This window comes from Phyllobates terribilis, unplaced genomic scaffold (assembly GCF_046119375.1).
Source record: "Phyllobates terribilis strain yellow unplaced genomic scaffold, ASM4611937v1 Scaffold_5__5_contigs__length_657084704, whole genome shotgun sequence".
NCBI lineage: Eukaryota > Metazoa > Chordata > Amphibia > Anura > Dendrobatidae > Phyllobates > Phyllobates terribilis.
Genome location: NW_027362765.1, coordinates 197,347,489 through 197,368,843, shown reverse-complemented (window position 1 = coordinate 197,368,843; position 21,355 = coordinate 197,347,489). Strand labels below are relative to the sequence as shown.

Genomic DNA, 21,355 nt, shown 5'->3' with positions numbered 1-21,355 from the left:
TTGTGGAGTGTGTCAATGACTGCCTTCTGGACATCTGTCAAGTCAGCAGTCTTCCCCATGATTGTGGAGCCTACTGAAACAGACTAAGGTACCTTTTTAAAACGTGTAGGAAGCCTTTGCAGGTGGTTTTTTTTAATTACTCTAATTTACTGAGATAATGACTTTTGTGTTTTCATTGGCTGTAAGCCATAATAGTCAACATTAACAGAAATAAACACTTGAAATAGATCACTCTGTTTGTAATGACTCTATATAATATACGAGTTTCACTTTTTGAATTGAAGAACTGAAATAAATTAACTTTTTGATGATATTCTAATTTTGTGAGAAGCACCTGTATATGCACACCCAGTTTGGCCTGGACTTCCTTAGAAAAGACATTCAGTTCATACATATAAATTGACCAAATAGCTGACTTACCGTTATGCCATGACAAAGAACCGTACATATTTCTAGGTTGGAAACACGTAGGATTGCTTTGCAGGATGTCCTGTTTTTAAACTTGGGTGTTTTTTGTATCTTTTTAATGGATCAATAAAGTTCTTTTTGTTTACTTTTTTTCTCATATTATGCTATAATACATGCACTTGAGACAAGGCAGTTCGTGAATTAGCGATAATAAAATTAGGACAACATGGATATGACGCGGTTTATTTCATAATACTGTCAGGAATATACATTTGTTGATGTTTCAAGAGAAAGAAATAGTCTGAATAGCTCTTCCCACAGTGGGAGCATATATACAACTTATCTTGTTTGTGGATTTTCACGTGCTGGTCAAGCGCAAATTTGCGTGTAAACTTCTTCCCGCAGCCGTTGCACTCATACGGTTTCTCCCCGGTGTGGATTCTGGAATGCACGCTGAGATTTGAGGAGTTAGTGAAGGATTTGTTGCAATCAGGACATTTGTAGAGCTTCTCTCCAGAGTGACTTTTCTGATGTCGATAGAGGCTCGATCTGTGGGAGAACCTGCGAGTACAAAATTTACACCCATACGGCTTATCGCCCATACCCCTCATGTGCGTGTCGAATGCTGGTGGGTAAGACATGCTTTCAAGCTCAGCGCTAGCTTCCTCTTCAATATCACAATGAAATGCATCTGTGCCATCTATGAGAAAATCATTCAAGTCTTGTGTATCAGCTGTAGGAGCTGCGTTACCAGAGTCTTTGCTGGGAAAATTTTGGAAATTCTCCCCACCGATGTCTGGAGGAGATTCCGCATGATGCTGTCTTTTGGATACTTCTTGAGCTGGTGGAGAAGCTGTTACTCCGGACACTTGTTCTGGAAGTAAAGGTGCGGGGAAGTGGTCTGTGGCCTCATTATTAGGCACTTCTAATATATATAAAAAAAAAAGAAAAGTTATGCAATTCCAACAGATAAGGGTTACAGTGCCACTGCCCTTTTTCACAAAAAGTGGTCATAAGGCTTGTATCCCACATTATTTAGAGATTTCCCCTCTGTAGGTTCTATGCACTAGAAGCCTCAGCAGCTTCTCTGTGTATTCTGCCTCTTTCCCCCTCAAGCGTTTCACCATCCCCTTTCTATACACTTACATAGGCAGCAGCTGTAATTCGACAAAAACTAAAGTCAGAACTATAGCCAGATTTTAGCAGTGTGTGTGAATAATCACTGTAGGAGAGAATAGGAGACTAATACGTGGGGGAAGGAGTCATTTTTCTTTCAATATATATTACAAAGTCTCTTATCTTCCTTTGAACTATTCATTTATGTAAAAAAATATGTTTAAATTACCCTTTCAAATATTTAGGCACAAATTAAAGCTCTATAGTTGTGAAGACAGTAACAAGTCAGTTATTCTGTGTACATCAAGGACCTAACTGTCCCCGATAGATATTGACGCATCCTTACTTTTAAAATTTAACCTCCCATTATTTTAAAGGGGTTGTCCACTGGTAGGTCAACCCCTTCTCAATCCGTAGGTTTCCCCCTTTTAAAATAATAACTGCTAGGCCATGGCCCCACTATCAGTATTTTTTCTCAGGAGTGGGAGCCAAAACCAGGAGTGGGTGATAAATGCAGAATTGGTGCACTTGTTTCTATTATACCTTTTCTCTGATTGTTCCTCACCTGGTCTTTGCTCCAACTCCTGAGAAAAAATACTGACCGAATACTGATCAAATACTGATAGTGGGGCCGTGTCCTTATATTCACCTCTGGTGCCGATGATGTTCCAGCAGAGTAGGCACTGGCTCTCCTGAAATTATGTAAGTGTGAAGTTATGCGAACTCTGCAGCCAATCAGTGGCTGCTTCACTCTCCCCCGCTTTTGGACAAATCACTTATATCCAGAGGAAGAGAGAGCAGCAGCTTCCTCTGGATGTATGTGATACCTCCAAAGGTGGGTCGAGTCAAGACGCCACTGATTGGCTGCAGGGTTGAGTTATTTTAAAAGGAGGAAATATATGGATTGAGCAGGGGTTGTCCCAGTAAAGGACAACCCCTTTAAACACCAATCAACATTTTTTAACACAATATTAATGATACACATATATAACCCATGGAAGCGCCAAGTACATTGCAAGTAGATAGTATGTCCTGATAACAGTGCATGTGCCAGTACAGAGATATATGACTGTTCATTGCACTTTAAAAAAGATAAAACAAACATATATAGAAAAATTTAAAGAAAAATTAAGCCAACACGAGCAATCCAACCAGCCGACGAGTGAGTGTTTTGACATTCGATAGCTGATCAGCAGGATGTTTACATGGGCTGATGACTGAGAACAAGCAGTCTTATTAAAGGGGAACTATCAGTTTGGACATGCAGTACAATCTGCCATAAGCATGATAGAGAGTAGGAGGAGCTGAACAGATTAATATATGGTTTTGTGGGAAAGACCCGGTATAACCCGTGTTATATGCAATGAAATTCCTTGTCCTTTTGTGCACTCAGGTCCAGTGGGAATTCCTAATCATTGATTGACAGCTGAGTGCACAAAAGACTGGAAATGTCACATTTGTGGCATATTAAAAGTATATACCATAAATTTCAGATAGGTACAAACTCTACTTATAGGACTCTTACCTCCAAAAATCAGCATTCTAATGGTATCTTCACATTGAGATTTGTGACAAATATTTAGAAATAGATTCTGCTCCTAAATCCACATCAAAAATCGCATGAAATAGTTTCTGAATACATTTCTGACTGATTTGAATAGGAAAATCGCCTTTATTTGTTTCACATTATTTTGAACATTTCACAATAAAGCTAATAGGAAGTTTATTCAACGAGTATTTGAAGCAATAGTTTATGTGGATTTGCAGTCAAATCTGCTTCTAAATCCTTGTTATAAAAGGTGTGACTATGCATTCAAGAGGAAAAGGTGACGCCTGTACATGGATCTCTACAATAGATCATGGGGTTTTTGCTTACTGCCTAACGCAACCTACAGTGGAGCAAACCACAGACACGCTAGGTCACCTGTCTAATTCACATACTCCTTTCTCGAGTGGTAATTGGGTTAAGAGACCCCATTCTCCCAATGTATGAGGAATCCAGAGATATATACAGGGCTCCATTAGTACTTGCCAGTAAGTGCTCCTCAGCTGCTGCCACTACTTTTCTGTGTGTGGTTGCTCTCATATAATTAACCTGTCAGTGCAATAAAGCATTTTTCTGTCCATATGGACATGGTGCCGCTCAGAATGACACTGCGTGCTGTATATGGGCTCCGGGCTGCAGGTTGTACACCCCTGATCTATAACATGCCGATAGCAGATTGCACTGCACGTTCAAACTGATAAATTCGCTTTAAAGCTATTTTTGTGCACTGTCCATTTTCAGCATGCCCAATTTTTTAATATGTCACTTGCTTTATTAATGCTTTTTTATGATATGTCTTACTCATAGAAGCTTTGTGTTTACACATCCAATGGCTTGCAAAAGGATTCATCACCCCTTGGCATTTTTCGTGTTTTGCTCCTCTCAACCTGGAATTTCAGGTTTTTTTTGAGGCTTTGCATAAGTTCATGTAAAGAACATGCCTACAACTGTCAACACTTGGTTTTCTTTTTACTGTGAAGTAAACGAATAGGACAAAATAACTGAAAACTTCAGAGTGAATAACTATTCATCCCCCTAAAGTCAGTACTTTGTAGAGCCTCATTTTGCGGCAATTACAGCAGCAAGTCACTTTAGATAAGTCTCTATGAGCTTTCCACATCTTGCCACTGGGATTTTTGCCCATTTCTCAAGGCAAAACTGCACCAGCTCCTTCAAGTTGGTTTCCTCTGGTGAACAGCAATCTTCAAGTCTGACCACAGATTCTCAATTGGATTAAGGTCTGGGATTTGACTAGGCCACTCCAAAACATTTACATGCTTCCCCTTAACCGCTCGAGTGTTGCTTTAGCAGTATGCTCTGGGTCATTGCCTTGTTGGAAGGTGACCTCCGTCCCAGTCTCAAATCACTGACAGACTGAAAAAGTTTTTTCTCAAGAATATCCCTGCATTTTGCACCATCCACCTTCCCTGTCCCTGCTGCCAAAAAACATCCCCACAGCTTGATGCTGCCACCACCATGTTTCACTGTAGGGATGGTGTTCTCGGGGTGATGAGCTGTGTTGTCTTTTAGCAAACTAAAAACAAACCTTACGTTTTTTGTATGCAAGTAAAGACTTTTTTCTGGCTACTCTTCCATAAAAGCCACCTCTATGGAGTGTATGGCTTATTGTGGTCGTATGGACAGATACTTCAGTCTCTAATTGGGAACTCTGCAGCTCCTTCAGGGGTTAACTTTGGTCTAGCATATGAAAAGAAATAATGAGGCACCAGTCACACTATGCAGCCTTCAATTGTCGAGCACTAATCGCTGCACTCGGCATATGAAAGAGTGTTAGCCTGAAAACCATTTAGACAGGGCACTAGTCGTGTGCATGCGAGCCAGGTGGTGCAAATTCCATATATAGTGAAACCTGAGCCGTCAAAGCTATAGAAATGGAACAGATAATGCGCTCACCAACAGTGTTGCTTGATAATAGTCCTGTTTATTCGGGATTACACATGCGGAGTGGTGGTGCAGGTTCTGGGGTGCGGGGGTGAGAGGACAACGGCCGTTTCGCGCGAGTCCTGCGCTTCAACAGATCCACCACAGGTGAGCAGCCGAAGCCTTCTGGTTAAATACCTGAAAATGAGGCAATACGGCCAACCCACCTGCACAGGTGTTGATTAAGTGAAATAACTCACAAATAAAAAAAATGTATGCAACACATACACAGTTACAATGAACTTATGAAAACTCATATAAATCTCATATAAATCCAGATAAATCCAGGTGATCATTAAGTCCTGTCGGACCTTGTGCGTTAAGAGTCCAGAATTAGCCTAGCTTCTTTTTGAAGTAAAACTAAATTGTAATTACTTCCGTTTTTGGGCGGATTAACCTTCAGGAGGCCAGCAAAGCGTAATTTATTAGGGTCGCTACCATGAGCTTCTTTCGTGTGCTGAACTAAACGGGGAGAGCCTTTTCCTGAACGAATCGATCGATAATGCTCACCAAACCTCACATGCAGGGGTCTGATGGTTTTCCCTATGTAGAAGAATCTACAGCGACAGAAAATCACGTAGACCACATAGTTAGTCTTACAGGTAATCAAATCCTTTACTTGCCACTTTAGGCTTCCCAATTGAAAAAACTTACCGCTGAGATGCAGTGAGCAATGGAAACAGTGTCCACATTTGTAATTACCCCAAGGAATGTCTCTCTCCAGCCAGTTCATATGAGGAATTTTGCGTAGGCAATTTTTTACAAGTAAATCAGAAAGATTATGGCATCTTTTATACGCGAACAGGGGTTATTTTTGCCTTTTCCTGTAGGACCCTATCCTGCTCTAACATATGCCAGTTTTTCCTTATTGCTGCCTGGATCACATTATCAAGGTTAGTATGCTTAAATGAAAAAATTAACCTATCTGAATTATCCTTCCTTATCTTTTGCTGTCCAGGAGGCTGATTTTTAGGGGGGACAGATGCCTTATGGAGGGCCTGCTCCAATAATTTTTTGGGGTATCCCCTATTCAAAAAATCGGTTTTAATTATTTCTGCTTGTTTTTTAAAACCCTCATCACTGTTGTTAATTTTCCTCAACCTGAGGAATTGGCTGTACGGCAACCCTCGCTTAGTATGGCCAGGGTGAGCTGATTCATACCGCAGGAAGGAATTGGTGGCAGTTGATTTTTTAAAACACTCTGTCAGAATTTTACAGTCATCCACACAAATTTTTACGTCTAGAAAATCTATGGACTCTCCTCCCCACTTGGCTGTAAATCTCATATTACACAAATCCGAAGTATTAAGAAATTCTATGAAATCGAAAAATTCCTCTTTTTTCCCCATCCAGACTATGAACACGTCGTCCACATAACGTAGATAAGTATGTATAAATTTTAAGAAAGGATTATTAGTAGAGGTAATAAACTCATTTTCTAGCCAAGACAGAAATAAATTGGCGAACGTACATGAGACAGGCGTGCCCATGGCGGTACCTTTGCACTGTCTGTACCACTTGTTACAAAATTTAAATAATCCCATAATGCTTTTAAATGAGTTTATTCCTCAGGTTGAGGAAAATCAACAACAGTGATGAGGGTTTTAAAAAACAAGCAGAAATAATGAAAACCGATTTTTTTAATAGGGGGTACCCCAAAAAATTATTAGAGCAGGCCCTCCATAAGGCATCTGTCCCCCCTAAAAATCAGCCTCCTGGACAGCAAAAGATAAGGAAGGATAATTCAGATAGGTTAATTTTTTCATTTAAGCATACTAACCTTGATAATGTGATCCAGGCAGCAATAAGGAAAAACTGGCATATGTTAGAGCAGGATAGGGTCCTACAGGAAAAGGCAAAAATAACCCCTGTTCGCGTATAAAAGATGCCATAATCTTTCTGATTTACTTGTAAAAAATCGCCTATGCAAAATTCCTCATATGAACTGGCTGGAGAGAGACATTCCTTGGGGTAATTACAAATGTGGACACTGTTCCCACTGCTCACTGCATCTCAGCGGTAAGTTTTTCCAATTGGGAAGCCTAAAGTGGCAAATAAAGGATTTGATTACCTGTAAGACTAACTATGTGGTCTACGTGATTTTCTGTCGCTGTAGATTCTTCTACATAGGGAAAACCATCAGACCCCTGCATGTGAGGTTTGGTGAGCATTATAGATCGATTCGTTCAGGAAAAGGCTCTCCCCGTTTAGTTCAGCACATGAAAGAAGCTCATGGTAGCGACCCTAATAAATTACGCTTTGCTGGCCTCCTGAAGGTTAATCCGCCCAAAAACGGAGGTAATTACAGTTTAGTTTTACTTCAAAAAGAAGCTAGGCTAATTCTGGACTCTAATGCACAAGGTCCGACAAGACTTAATGATCACCTGGATTTACCTGTATTTATATGAGTTTTCATAAGTTCATTGTAACTGTGTATGTGTTGCATTGTGGTTTTAAACATTTTTTTATTTGTGTGTTGTTTCACTTAATCAACACCTGTGCAGGTGGGTTGGCCGTATTGCCTCATTTTCAGGTATTTAACCAGAAGGCTTCGGCTGCTCACCTGTAGTGGACCTGTTGAAGTGCAGGACTCGCGCGAAACGGCCTTTGTCCTCTCACCCCCGCACCCCAGAACCTGCACCACCACTCCGCATGTGTAATCCCGAATAAACAGGACTATTATCAAGCAACACTGTTGGTGAACGCATTATCTGTTCCATTTCTATAGCTTTGATGGCTCAGGTTACCTTTGGTCTCTGTGCTGCCTCTGATTAATGGCCTTCTTGCCCTGTGAGAGTTTTGGTGGGCAGCCCTCTAATGGCAGGTTTGTTGTGGCACAATGTTATTTCCATTTGATGATAATGGATTTGATGGTGCTTAGGGGGATCATCAGATTTTGGGATATATTTTTTTTTTAGAACCCAACCCTGACTTGTATGGAGATCTCCTTGGTCTTCATGGTGTGTTTGGTTAGTGGATGCTTAATGGTTTTGCAGCTTCTGTGGCCTTTCAAATAAAGTGTGTATATACTGACATACCATGTGACACTTAGATTGCACCCGCACCGCTCCCGGCACATTAAGCCCCGCAATTCTGCGATCGAGGTCGATCGCAGCATTGCGGTGGCAAGGGGGGAGGTGATCGGTATACTCACCTCTCCTGCCGGCGTCCAGCGAGGTCTGCGGCAGCTTCCGGATGTTGCCATGACGACCCGATGTCGTCATGACAACATCCGGGTCACCAAGAGGCAGGACGTTCCTTTGGTCATGCGCAGTGAACGACCAAAGTAATGTCTCCCCTGTGTGCAGCGCTGACAGGCTGCATGACAAAGGGAGCTGCTGCTCTCTATGCCATGCAGCCAATCAGGTTGCAAAAAGTGAAAGTCCCATAGTGGGACAATGTGTAAAAGTAAAAAAAAAAAAAAAAAAAAAAAGGTAGAAAAGTGGAAAAAAAAAATAAAATAAAATTGTAAAAATATAAAAAAAAAAGAAAAAAAGAATTCCCAAAAAATAAAAATATATTGAACCCATAATATTTATTTATTTATTATAAAAAAAAAATAAACCAATAAAAGTACACATATTTGGTATCGTCGTGTCCGGAACAACCTGACCTATACAACTGTCCCAATAGTTAACCCCTTTAGTGAACAAGGTAAAAAAAATAAATAAAAAACGAAGCAAAAAACAATGCTTTATCATCATACCGCCAAACAAAAAATGGAAATAACACGCGATCAAAAAGACGAATGTAAATAAAAATGGTACCGCTGAAAACGTCATCTTGTCCCGCAAAAAAACAAGCCACCACACAGCTCCATTGTCCGAAAAAAAAAAAAGTTATAGCTCTCAGAATAAAGCGATACAAAAAAATTATTTTTTCTAGAAATTCGTTTTTATTGTGTAAAAGCGGCAAAACATAAAAAAAACTATATAAATGTGGTACCGCTGTAAACATACTGACCCGAAGAATAACGCTGCATTATCAATTTTACCACACGCGGAACGGCATAAAAAAAAAACGCAAAAAAACAATTCCTGAATTGTTGGTTTTTGTTTATTCTGCCTCCCAAAAATCAGAATAGAAAGAGATCAAACAATGTCACGTGCCCGAAAATGGTACCAATAACAACGTCAACTCATCCCGCAAAAAACAAGCCATCACATGACTCTGTCGGCCAAAATATGGAAAAAATGATAGCTTTCAAAATATGGTGATGCAAACACTAGTCTTTGCAAAAAAAGCGTCTTTTAGTGTGTGACAGCTGTCAATCATAAAAACCCAATATGATTCTGGTATCGCTGTAATCACACCGACCCGAAGAATAAAGTAGCCTAATCACTTATACCACGTGAGGAATGGTGTAAAAAAATAAACTCTAGGATTACTGTTATGCTAGGGTTTGGTTTGGGCTGTATTTGGGTTGGGGATTTTTGAAAAGTAAAGAAAAAAAAAATGATGACAATATGGCGACCAGTGTTGAGCGCAAGTGCTCGCTGCTTGAGTTTGCATCGGGTACTTGGGTATGCATTGAGTATAGCGGGTGCTTGAGTGACATGATCGAGTCTCTGCCCCATATGCTTCGCGGCCAAAAAAACGTTGCTGGGATCGCCTGCCATGCACGAGCGATCCCCGCATGTTTTTTTGGGGTGTCTAACAACCGTGAAACATGCGGGGCGGGGACTCGAGCATGTCATTCGAGCACCCGCGATACTTGGTGCATACCCGAGTACCCGATGCAAACTCAAGTAGCGAGCACTTGCGCTCAAGACTAATGACAACTTATTCAATATGTTGACCTAATATTATCAAATTCTGTCGTACCTTTGGGTTCAAAATGTACACTATACCCCTTGATAAAATTCTTGAGGGGTCTAGTTTCCAAAATGGGGTCACTTGCACATCAGGGGCTCCCGAAATGCGACATGGTGTCCACTCTTGATTCCAGGCAATTTTGCGTTCAAAAAGTCACACAGTGCTCCTTCCCTTCTGAACCCTGACGTGCGCCCAAACAGTGTATTTTCCCCACATATACACATACTCAGGAGAAATTGCACAACAGTTTTTAGGTTCCATTTTCTCCTCTTACCCTTGTGAAACTAAAAAAATGGGGCAAAAAGATCATTTTTGTGGAAAAAGTTCGATTTTTTTTATTTTCACAGCTTCATGTTCTAAACTTCTGTGAAGCACTTGGGGGTTAAGGGTGCTCACCACACATCTAGGTAAGTTCCATCAGGGGTCTAGTTTCCAAAATGGTGTCACTTGTGGGGGTTTTCCACTGTTTAGGCACATCCGCTAATTATTCAAGCAAATTTTACAATCAAAAAGTCAAATGGCGCTCCTTCCCTTCCGAACCCTGCCGTATGCCCAAACAGTGGTTTTCCCCCACATACGGGGTATCGGCTTACTCAGGAGAGATTGCACAACAAGTTGCATGGTGCAATTTCTCCTGTTACCCTTATGAAAATGCAAAACTGGGGGCTGAAAAACATTTTTTGTGGGAAAAATGTGAAAATTTTATTTTCACGGCTCCATGTTATAAACTTCTGTGAAGCACTTGGGGGTTCAAGATGCTCTCCACACATCTAGATAAGTTCCCTGAGGGATCTAGTTTCCAAAATGGTGTCACTTGTGGGGGGTTTCCACTGTTTAGGCACATCAGGGGCTCCCTAAACGCAACATGGCATCCGATAATTATTCAAGCAAATTTTACATTCAAAAAGTCAAATGGTGCTCCTTCCCTTCTGAGCCCTGCCGTGCACCCAAACAGTGGTTTTTCCCCACGTATGGGGTATCTGCGTACACAGGGGAAATTGCACAACAAATTTTGGGGTCCATTTTTTCCTGCTACCCCTGCAAAAATAAAAAAATTGGGGTCTAAAGTAACATTTTTGTGAAAAAAGTTAAATGTTCATTTTTTTCTTTCTTGAATGTGGTTTTGAGCACCTTGAGGGGTGCAGTTTTTAGAATGATGTCACTTTTGGGTATTTTATGTCATAAAGGCCCCTCAAAGTCACTTCAAATGTGATATGGTCCCTAAAAAAATGGTTTTGTAAATTTTGTTGGAAAAATGAGAAATCGCTGGTCAACTTTTAACCCTTATAGCGCACTAATAAAAAAAAAAAATTCGGTCCAAAATTGTGCTGATGTAAAGTAGACATGTGGGAAATGTTATTTATTAACTCTTTTGTGTGACATATCTCTCTGATTTAACGGAATAAAAATTCAAATTTTGACAATTGTGAAATTTTCAAAATTTTCGCCAAATTTCCATTTTTTTCACAAAATAAACGCAAGTGATATCGAAGAAATTTTACCACTATCATGAAGTACAATATGTCACGAAAAAACAATCTCAGAATCACTGGGATCTGTTGAAGCGTTCCAGAGTAATTACATCATAAAGTGACAGTGGTCAGAATTGTAAAAATTGGCCTGGTCATTAACGTGCAAACCACCCTTGGGGGTAAAGGGGTTAATGCTGATGCATCGCACACAAATTGGATTACAAAAATATGTAAACACGGGTTGTAATGTAACAAAATAGGTAAAAAGTCAAAGGGGTGAATACTTTTGCAAGCCTCTGTAATATGGTATATCTGTATAGCATACAATCTGGTGAGCAATTCTGTATTTTGCACCCTATCATGTACAAAAAGTCACATGCATACATTTAGAAGTTCTTAAAGGGGCACAGTTTTTAAATAGAACAAAAAAAAACCACATACCAACAACAAACTGTGCTTTAAGCCACTATCAGTATTCAGTCAGTATTTTTTCTCAGGGGTGGGAGACAAAACCAGGAGTGGGTGACAAATGCAGAATTGGTGACTTGTTTCTATTATACCTTTTCTCTGATTGTTCCTTACCTGGTTTTGGCTCCCAGTCCTGAGAAAAAATACTGACCGAATACTGATAGTGGGCCGTGGCCTTAGTCACATTCTCCGGGCCCAGTGCCAAGTCTTTGCCACTGCTCCCAGTGTCTCATGTCGAGAGCTCTGCAGCAAGTCAGTGAGTTCAGAGGTTCTCCCCGAGTAGACAGCACTAGCCACTAAGAGTCACCAACCTCAATGATTGGCTGCAGCGCTGTTCATGCGATATCAGCACTTCAAACAATAACAGAAACATGAAGCAACCCGAGGAAAGTGAGTAAAGAACAGTTTTTTTTTCCCATTTATTTTTTTTAAGACAAACTGTGTCTGGGAATGGGTTTTCTGAAATATTCGTGTTTTAGGGCACAAACTCTTCTAATCTTAGTCATCCAGGAATAGATCATGCCGATCAAGGAGGATATTGCATCAAGCTGAACATCCACATCTGATATTCTGGAAAGGTTGTTTTTAACTCGGCAATGAGCAAGAAACTAGTGGCACGTACCCTTATTACAAGGGAAGTGATAACACCCACTCGACAATGCTTTTTTATGTTTCCATGAAGAATAGCAGAGGAATGGCACACTGCGGAGTTTTAAGAAAAGATGCAATAGAATGGTTATTTTGTGTGGATTACAAGTGTTACTGAACATTTTAGAAGAACCAACAGATCCTCTGTAAGATACACAAGAAATATAGAAATATTGTATGTTAATCGACAAATTCTCACCTAAGATTAGAGTTGCTGATTCATTAACACTAAAAGGTTTGTCCTCCGCTTTGTGATTGGCATCAGATGTGGATACCTGTTTTAGATAGAAGTGAAAAATTAAATGGTAAATACAATTACTACTAATGTCAGAATAATTGTCCATTTCAGCGTAAACGAGCAATAACACCTATTATATGACTTGCCCCCTGCATCATTCACCGGTTTTCTCCTGGTGAAGCTCTATCTCCAATTTAAATGTAATTTCCTTCTCAGCGGAACAAGCTGCCATGATACACCCCATATGCAGTACAGCACCACGAGATGGATTCCTGCTCTTCATTCCTTAATTGGTACACAAACAGAAGCATTGAGGGAATTATGCATCAGCACTGAGTAGTGTAGATGAGAATCCAGCTCTGGGATGAGTTAAAATACATGTTAATCTAAGCTTACCGTTTTTTTATGTGGCTTTTCAAGCTGATCAGCTTTAAAAATCCACATCAAAGCATATTCAATGAATTCTTGAAATGGATTAGTTTCAAAATCCACATAAAAACAAACTGTGAACCTAGCCTTAGAAAGTTCAACATGACCTTCGCCATTCTCCTTTCCCTTCACAGAGTATAATGGGCTGTTGTAACCTGACACCTCATTAGCTGGCAGTCCTGATTTGAGTTTCTCTCCCCCAGTGTAGATGGTTAGTTCAGAAGGCAGGGTGGAGGGGAAGCAGTGTCTCATAAGTAAAGAATAGAATCAGATTTCTCTGATAAGAAATATTACGTTAAGTGTATTAAGTTTTTTTTATATTTACTTGTACTATTGATTTATGTAAAGTTTGTTGAAAGAACAGTTACCATTTAAAGTGTAAAATCCAATACCTTCATTAGGGGAACCCAAACTAACAGCTCCACCAATACACTGTAAGCAGCCATTGCTGTGGCACAAGGACAATGGGTTTATTATTTAAAGGGATTTCCCAGTTTAGAAAGCCTATTCCTATATAAACACTATTAGGAAATTTAGGTTAATAGAACAAGTCATCTGTTCAGGATCCTCATCTCTTACATTGGTTACAAAGTCTTATGCTTTGGAGAACCTATGGTGCTTTACATAGCCAACCAACTGATTTATATTGAGGCTATATAATGCTTTGTTTCCCCTGAGGGGGCGCTACAGAGAATTTAACAATTAAGGCTCATTTAGACAAGACGATAATTGGGAACGTGCAGTGGCTACAGTTCTCGTTTGCAGATTATCAGCATCTGTAATCATCCCACCATTCCCCTGCCGAACAGAACTCTTGGTTATCGGGTGATTGGTTCATCATGCCGGTATTAAAATGATTGCGCCGCCAGCACAAACCCCTGGGTAAAACAGGACATGTGCTGCTGACAATGATGATATTCCATGTGCACAGAACCATCATTAACGACCGTTCTGTGCACATCGAGTTCTGGTTGGGCTGTCTAAAGTCATTAAAGGGAATCTGTCAGCAGGTTTATGCTATGTATTCTGAAGACAACATGAGGTTGGGGTTAAAATCCAGATTTCAGCAATGCCTCACTTATCAAGCTCTGTGGTTTTGTTTGCTTGCAATGATTGCTTTAGCACCAGGAGCTTATCATTGCTGGGTCACAGCAGCGCGTGCATGCTAGTCCAACTACGCCCCCTCCCCCTGTGATAAGCACCTCACTGTCTATGGACTTTGTATACAGTGAACCTGGTGTGGGCGAGGTTAGCTTCCTCAGCTCTGCTGTATTGCTAAATCAAAAAACTCTAAAGTGTCAGAACGGCTGCACCCAGTAAACTAAGCGATATATTGCTGGATTCAGCTTCTCTTTGCCTACATCCGGCTGCTCTCAGATGAGGTAGCAAAAATCTGCTGACAGATTCCCTTTCAGTGACCGATGATTTGCAGGCTCTTACTGCCAGTTTTTCACACAGATAACATCTCATCACTGGTGGTCTATGCAGGAGGACACTTGGTGATCAGTTCACTTTAAAGGGACCTTTCTAACATGTAGGGGTTGTTCAATGTGGCGAACCCTCTAAATAAACCTGTGCCCCTAACCCGGATCCCAACTTTCTCCTCCGGAAAGCGACAACACCGGATCCATAAAGGAGGAACTTACACTGCATTCATACTTCCTTAAATGACTTTCATTAGCAGAATTACTCTTGTTGCAAGCAGGGGCGATAGCTGTGCTTGCTGATTCTATGCTATAGATGTTTCTCCAAGCAGGTAACTGACACAGTATGTATATTTAGCCTGCTGTGGATATTTTAATCGCATTTCATATTTTTCCTTCTCAGTTGTATAAAAGCTCAATTTAAAATAAAATACAATTGTGCAATGTGATTTTTTGCTAAATGGAATCTAAACCTTTAAGAAAAATAAATTATAGTCCACTAGGCGACTAAACCGAACTTAGGTCACCACAGAGTTTTATAGTGATCTATGTATGTTTCGGTAAAATCAAAAGGAGCCGAGATTTTATAACTTGTCTGTGTTAAAGGGTAACTGCACATTGTTTTATGTCCCAGGGCAGATTGGCACCCTGGTCGCTCACATGTGTGTGGCTCAGGAAGCAGAAAGGCTTGCTCCTACATGAGTGCACACACCGAGTGGCTTATGAGCTCGCAGAAAGTTAAAGTGACAAATGAGTGACCGGTGGCAGTCTCAGGATCTGGACCTCCCGCCAATCTGGAGGGAATTGCTCAGTCATGCTAGAGAACAAAAAAGTGCAAGTACCCTTGAAGATCATCTGAAAGATGCTTTGTGCCTCCCTGTAACAAATCTTCCTGTTCCTCTACTACTTTCACCAAATTGCTTACCTGTGCTAGAAATATAAAAGCTGGATTCTGAATTTCTGGCTATAAGTACCATTAGCCCTATAAATCTAAGTTGCCAGGAACAGAAGTGTTGTCATGAGGACTCTGAAACAGAAAATCATTAACTTCAACTTATGAAAAAAAGTTTGACATTTCTAAAGCAGATTCTAGAGACCTTACCAAGTGTCCGACGCTTCTATATTGATGATCCATCTTTCAATATCAGAACCTTGGGCGAGGGGAGTCTCCCAACAATCAGCTGTTATGATCTCCGGTGGTGGCCTGATGCAAGCAGTATAAGCAGCAGAACACTACAGTGCTGCCATGTGTAGTGGCCACTCCCCGTTACTGAAGCTCAACAGCTATAGAAGAGAATAGAAGCAGATCTACAATTCTCAGCAAAAGCCACTAAATACAGCTGCCATACGCCGTTTATGTCCGGCCACCATCGGTGGTGATAACAGCAGCACGTTCCCATTTGTAGGACCCACACTGATCTGATATTGATGATCTATTCATAAGAATAAGTCATGAATATAAAAAAAAGTGGAAAGCTCCTTTAGTGATCCGATTACATGAATTTATTGCAAAATTATTGCAGCTATTTCTGCAATTTACCATACTAATAAATCTACATATACATCTTCTGGTATTTCCCGCTTAGGCCTCAAATCACGTCAGTGTTTGTCAGCATTTTTCCATGAAAGAACACTGATATATTATATTCTGTGGAGCAATTCATATGTTTGTTTGTTTTTTAACAAAAAAAACCCTGACAAAAAAAACCCCCGAACTCTGAATGAACACGGATGGCTTTTGTCAAGTAATTGCAGGGGACAATGGGAATCTAGTCTGTCCCTTGAGCTATGGGAATCCTAGGCTATCCCTGTCACCCAGTTTACCCCAGGTGGTGGAAACGCCGGGGTCTCATACCTTGCTATGCTCTTATATAAACTCTTCTCTGTTCCCTCCCCCACCCAGAGAGGTATATGACAGAAGTGTATAGATTAACACAAACCAGACAGACGGGTAAATAGACAGGGAGGGATAAAAAGAAAACTACAATCATACAAAGTCACTCACAAAACCACCGAGTGGGAATCAGGGGAAGAATAGGAGGGACAAACCAAATGGGTAGATGACGAGGATAAACATGTACCGACTCCACACAGCAATTCCTGAAAAACACTCCAACCGCCAACTCCAAACATTGAACGTCTCCTTCAACTCCAAACCAGGTAGTGGTAAACAATCACTGGCAACTCCCAAGGGCCAGTATATATACCAGAGGGGAGGGGCCAACACAGAACAGCTGAGGCAATTTAGGACAGAGTTCAAGGAGATAAAAAGAACTGATTAACTCTTGCAATAAGAGAGCAAGGAAAACCGGCACTACTAATAGGAAGGTGAAGCAGTTCTAATCAGTGCAGGGGTTCGTGTATCCAGACGCCGCGATCATCTGGCCCCTTTCTGTCATGGCATCCAGGTGACAGCTTCCTAGTGGCATTGTAGCGCTGTCCAATTTTCCTGACTGGGTGCTAGGAAAAGTTTTTATCAGTTTTTGATAAATTCTAAGAGTGGACACAAGGACCAAAAAACTGATGGAAAAAAATGAACTATGGAAAATTAACAGCTTATGGGGTTTTTTTCGCAGCAAAACAGGCATGAATGTGTGGATAAGGCCTTAGTGGGGTAACAACATGAAGATAAAGATCAATGGAGCCGATTCATCAAGGGCATAGCGCCCAATTACGCTATGCCAGTTTTGCAGGAGCAGCAGGCATCAATCTCCTCTCCTAAGTGGCGCGAGCCTCTGTGAGCTGCCGTAGAAATGCTACTCCAGTGAAGGACTGGAGTAAAATTTCTGGTGTACAAAAGCCGACACTGTTGACGAATCTGACGGGCAGACGTGGCCACACCCCATCCATTTTGGCAAAGCCGATTCAAACTAGTGTTAAAACTTCAAAAGTAGCAAAACTTTTGCACAACTCTGTGTTACACCAATTTATTGACTTTTCAAAGCTTTTACAACACTTTTGTAGCGTAAAAGCTTTGATGAATGTGCCCCTAAGCGGTCTGTGCCGCATCACAACCCATTCTTTATAACTTACACTGAGTGACGCATCGTGCCTTTCTTGTGCTGCATTGATTTCGTATGATGGGCGCAATGCTGAATACTGAGACAATTCATTTTCTGTTCCTTGTTCAGACATTGTGAAAAGCTGTAAAGAAAAGTGACAAATCTGTAGTAGTGATGTAATAAGTGACACAATAAGCAGGACTATGGTCGGCCCTGGGGGAACGGTATGTGAGCGATAGATCGGCTTCTCTCCACTAATTGTGCGATTTCCAATTTAGCAATAGTCATGTAATAATGTGACAAGAACAACCCGGCATTAATAACAGGGCCGCCCGGTATGAATAACAGGGCCGCCCGATGGAAACCAAAAATGGAGTTATGTTTTTCTAGTACATTTTTCAGTGCCTCAGTCTTCATCTCTCAGCCTGGGTTTGGCAGCTCCACTTTCAGGGAAAGTTTCTGTGTCGGCATGTTATCAGTCTTTGTGTGAAGGGGGCTGGCTGACTGGTTCATTGCAATAGCTAAGTCACACACTTTCTCCTTCATGGCCGATGCACTGAGAGAAAAGGGGGCTTGGCTTAGCTATCGAAATGCAAATGAGTGCATTGGGGGCAGGATGAAGTACTAGCCGTCCTAGACACCCCTCCCACCCTTCCAGGCTGATTTGCATAACCTTTATTACTGGGTTTTCTCTGACTGGCTGGTCACTTTGGGCTAATGCATATATGAATGAACGTGTATTTCTATGGCCTACAGGACCATGACTTCTGTTACAAGTTCCTCTCAGGTCCTGTATTGTTCAGGGTGGTGCCCCCAGGGACCAGACTTGCTTTACCATGACAACTCCTGGTCTATGGCACTGATGAAGATAACTTAAAGGGACTGTCACAACAGAATAACTGTTGAAACCAAGTACAGGCACTCGGTGCTTCACGGTGTTGCCTATCATTTATATACACCGTCACACCTGCTTGTTTTCCGTCTATCTCCTCCCTCCTCTTCTTTGATTGACAGCTCTGGCTTCATAGGACCGGAGAAGAGAGGAGATAGAGGGAAACTAAGCAGATGGGAAGGTGTATATAAATGATTGGCCGCCATGAAGCACCGAGCGCCTGTACTTGGTTTCAACAGTCATTCTGTGCTGTCAGTCCCATTAATGCATTGTGGCATCCTTCATTATTTCTTTGCCCAGGGGGGTACATGTCTCGCTCTGGTGACTGACAGGACTCCCATTGATCTAACAATTATAGGTGGTTGGTCAGCAGGCAGAAGGGGGCTGTGTTTTTGGAGACATTCTCCCTTAGTCCACGACACTGGTCTGTGGCCGCTGCCTGGGAGTGGGGGGTTACCGCCTTGTACCTGCTAGGGGCGGCGGCTCTTCTGATTAGCGGGCTTATCAGGCGGTCACACAACACTACGATGACATCACGCCAGCTAACCAGAAGAGCCGCCAATGCTGGCAGGTAAGAGGAAGTACCCTCGCTCCCTTACGGTCACAGACCAGTGTCATGGCTGATGGGATGGATGTGCAAGTCGCTTTGTACCAAGCCTACTGATGATCTCTGTGTACATGGCCGTACATTAGGACAAGGTACCATCTTCCCGCCACTGTGCAGTGATAATATGCTGGCGGATGGTGTGAGGCTAGAGGCGGGGCTTAGCGTACAATATCCTAATTGTTTGTCCCTCTTTCCGTTCTCATAAAGTTGGGAGTCATCACCACTGCTCCTTCCGTAATTACCGGTACCGTGTCGTCAGGGGGCCGGCTTTACTTCCCTATCTTTGGATTTTGTCCCCCACCTTTCTATGGAGACCCCCTTTAAATCTGCACCAGTCCCCTCATCTCTGCATGGCATAGTACACAGTAATTAGATCACTCCAGCACATCCCCAGTGCGGCTCATACAGACCGATGCCACCTGTATATCAGCGCTAATGTGGAGCCTTACTGAGACAGAGCTGGTAATGTGCGCAGCGCTGTGTATGATGGAGGCAGCCGGCCGCCGGCTTCACTGGTGAGTGTGAGCGCAGACTACCCGCTTTTTACTCACACTCCCTCGTCAGACAAGTACAAGCCTACCTGTATCTTCCCGTCCGAAATCTTAGGAAGCAGACAAAAGGCAGTGTCACCTGATTGGCCAGCTACGAAGCACGTGATCCACAGCGCTGTAAGCAAAGCTCTCTGGGAAATGTAGTCTTGGCGCTCATACAGTATAGTTATGTCCCGCTGTAAGAAAACTACAAATCCTATAAACCCCCTGTCGGTGACTCGCTTATTTTGGCAGAGGAGCCCTTCTTGTAGTTATCCATGTTGGTCATGTTATCATGTAACAGGCAAAGGCTGCGAGAAATGTTGTGTGAGCATATGGAGGCTGTTAGTGCGTTGTGTAATCACACAGAGGAGCGAGCAGAGCTTATACAGGCAGACTTTATTCAGAGGAAGGTGACGGGGCTTATAATGCCCAGATAAGGGCAGAACACCATGCTCCATCGCTAGCGCCCACCTAAACAATACACGAGTGCCCACTTAAGCAGAGTGCCTCCAGAACATTATTGGGGTGTGTTCACACCAAGACTTTTTGCCAAATTTTTGAAGCAGAAACTCCTAAATTTTTGAGGAGAATTTTTGAGTTATCATTCCAAGAACTCAGCAAAATACAGTGTGAACATGCCCTTAGGCTATGTGCCCACGTTGCATTTATGAAGCAGAAAATTTCTGCTTCATTTCTGCAAGTCCTCTCCCGGAAAAACGCATGCACACGTTTTCCACATGCGGAATTGCCTTGCGTTTTTTATGCATTGGACAAAGGCAATTCTGCATGCGGAAACGCAAAATTAAATGACATGCTGCGGATTTTTGAACGCAGCATAAACGCTGCGGAAAAATCCGCAGCATGTGCATAGAACTTGCGGAATCCCATTGGGGACCATGGGGTGCGGGTTACCAAGCGTTTTACAAGCGTTTCCGCTGCGAAAATTCCGCATCAAAAACGCTTGAAAAACGCTACGTGGGCACACAGCCTTACAATCAGCCAGAGTGCAACTCTAGAGAGTGACAGAGTTCCACCATAACCAGAGAAGCCCCCCCATAAACAGTTCCAGAGCGAATCATGAACCCTAAGTAATGACAGTGCCCCCATAAACAGTGTCAGAGCAATTCATGAATCATCCCCTTAGTAGTGAAAGTACCCTTATAAACAATGTGTTCATAAACTGTGCCCTCTTAGTAGTGACAGTGCCCCCAAAAACAATGTCCGAGCAATTCATGAACCGTGCCCTTAGTAGTGACAGTACACTTATAAACAATGTGTTCATAAACCCTTCCCTCTTAGTAATAACAGTGCCCCATAAACAATATATTCATAAACCATGTCCTCTCAGTAGTGACAGTGCCCCCATAAACAATGTATTCATAAACCGTGCCCTCTCAGTAGTGACAGTACCCCCATAAACAATGTATTCATCCATAAGATGTACCAAATGTCCAGCTGGGGGTCTTTATGTAGGGGAGACAGGGCAAAAACTTAGGACAAGGATGAATCATCATCGCCACACAATAAAAGAAAAAAGAATAGATCTGCCTGTAGCCAAGCATTTTTGTTCCCCTGATCACAGCATAAAAGACATGAAATTACTGGTATTAAAAGGTAATTTCAAATCTCAAAGAGAGAGAATAATCTCAGAATATAAACTGATGATGACTTTTAACACTTTCAAAGCAGGAATGAATGTGTCACATGGATTTATGTCATTCTACATCAACTAAGGAATGTGCCCCTCAGACTTGTGAGGCCATCACAACACTGGACCTGGTCACAGGACAATAAATCCTTCACACTCATCTATTAA

At 41.8% G+C, this 21,355-nt stretch overlaps 1 protein-coding gene across 1 annotated transcript; it reads right to left on the bottom strand.

The window, feature by feature from the left end:
* Positions 1-635: 635 nt before the first annotated feature.
* LOC141272693 (uncharacterized) lies at positions 636-19,691 on the bottom strand. The gene is made up of 4 exons (XM_073683662.1): positions 19,587-19,691; positions 17,539-17,649; positions 12,614-12,689; positions 636-1,333 (listed from the first exon to the last, which is right to left on the bottom strand). The coding sequence occupies exons 2-4, from the start codon at positions 17,638-17,640 to the stop codon at positions 651-653; spliced, it is 861 nt and encodes a 286-aa protein (XP_073539763.1). The 5' UTR covers positions 17,641-17,649; positions 19,587-19,691; the 3' UTR covers positions 636-650.
* Positions 19,692-21,355: the final 1,664 nt, after the last annotated feature.

What these genes read in the sequence shown, in the direction of transcription:
- LOC141272693 (XM_073683662.1), bottom strand. Translation starts at nt 17,640, where the DNA reads ATGTCTGAACAAGGAACAGAAAATGAATTGTCTCAGTATTCAGCATTG. An exon ending in GGCACGATGCGTCACTCAGT is followed by an intron (nt 12,690 to 17,538) that starts GTAAGTTATAAA and finishes TATCTAAAACAG; the next exon opens with GTATCCACATCTGATGCCAA. An exon ending in ATCAGCAACTCTAATCTTAG is followed by an intron (nt 1,334 to 12,613) that starts GTGAGAATTTGT and finishes TATATATATTAG; the next exon opens with AAGTGCCTAATAATGAGGCC.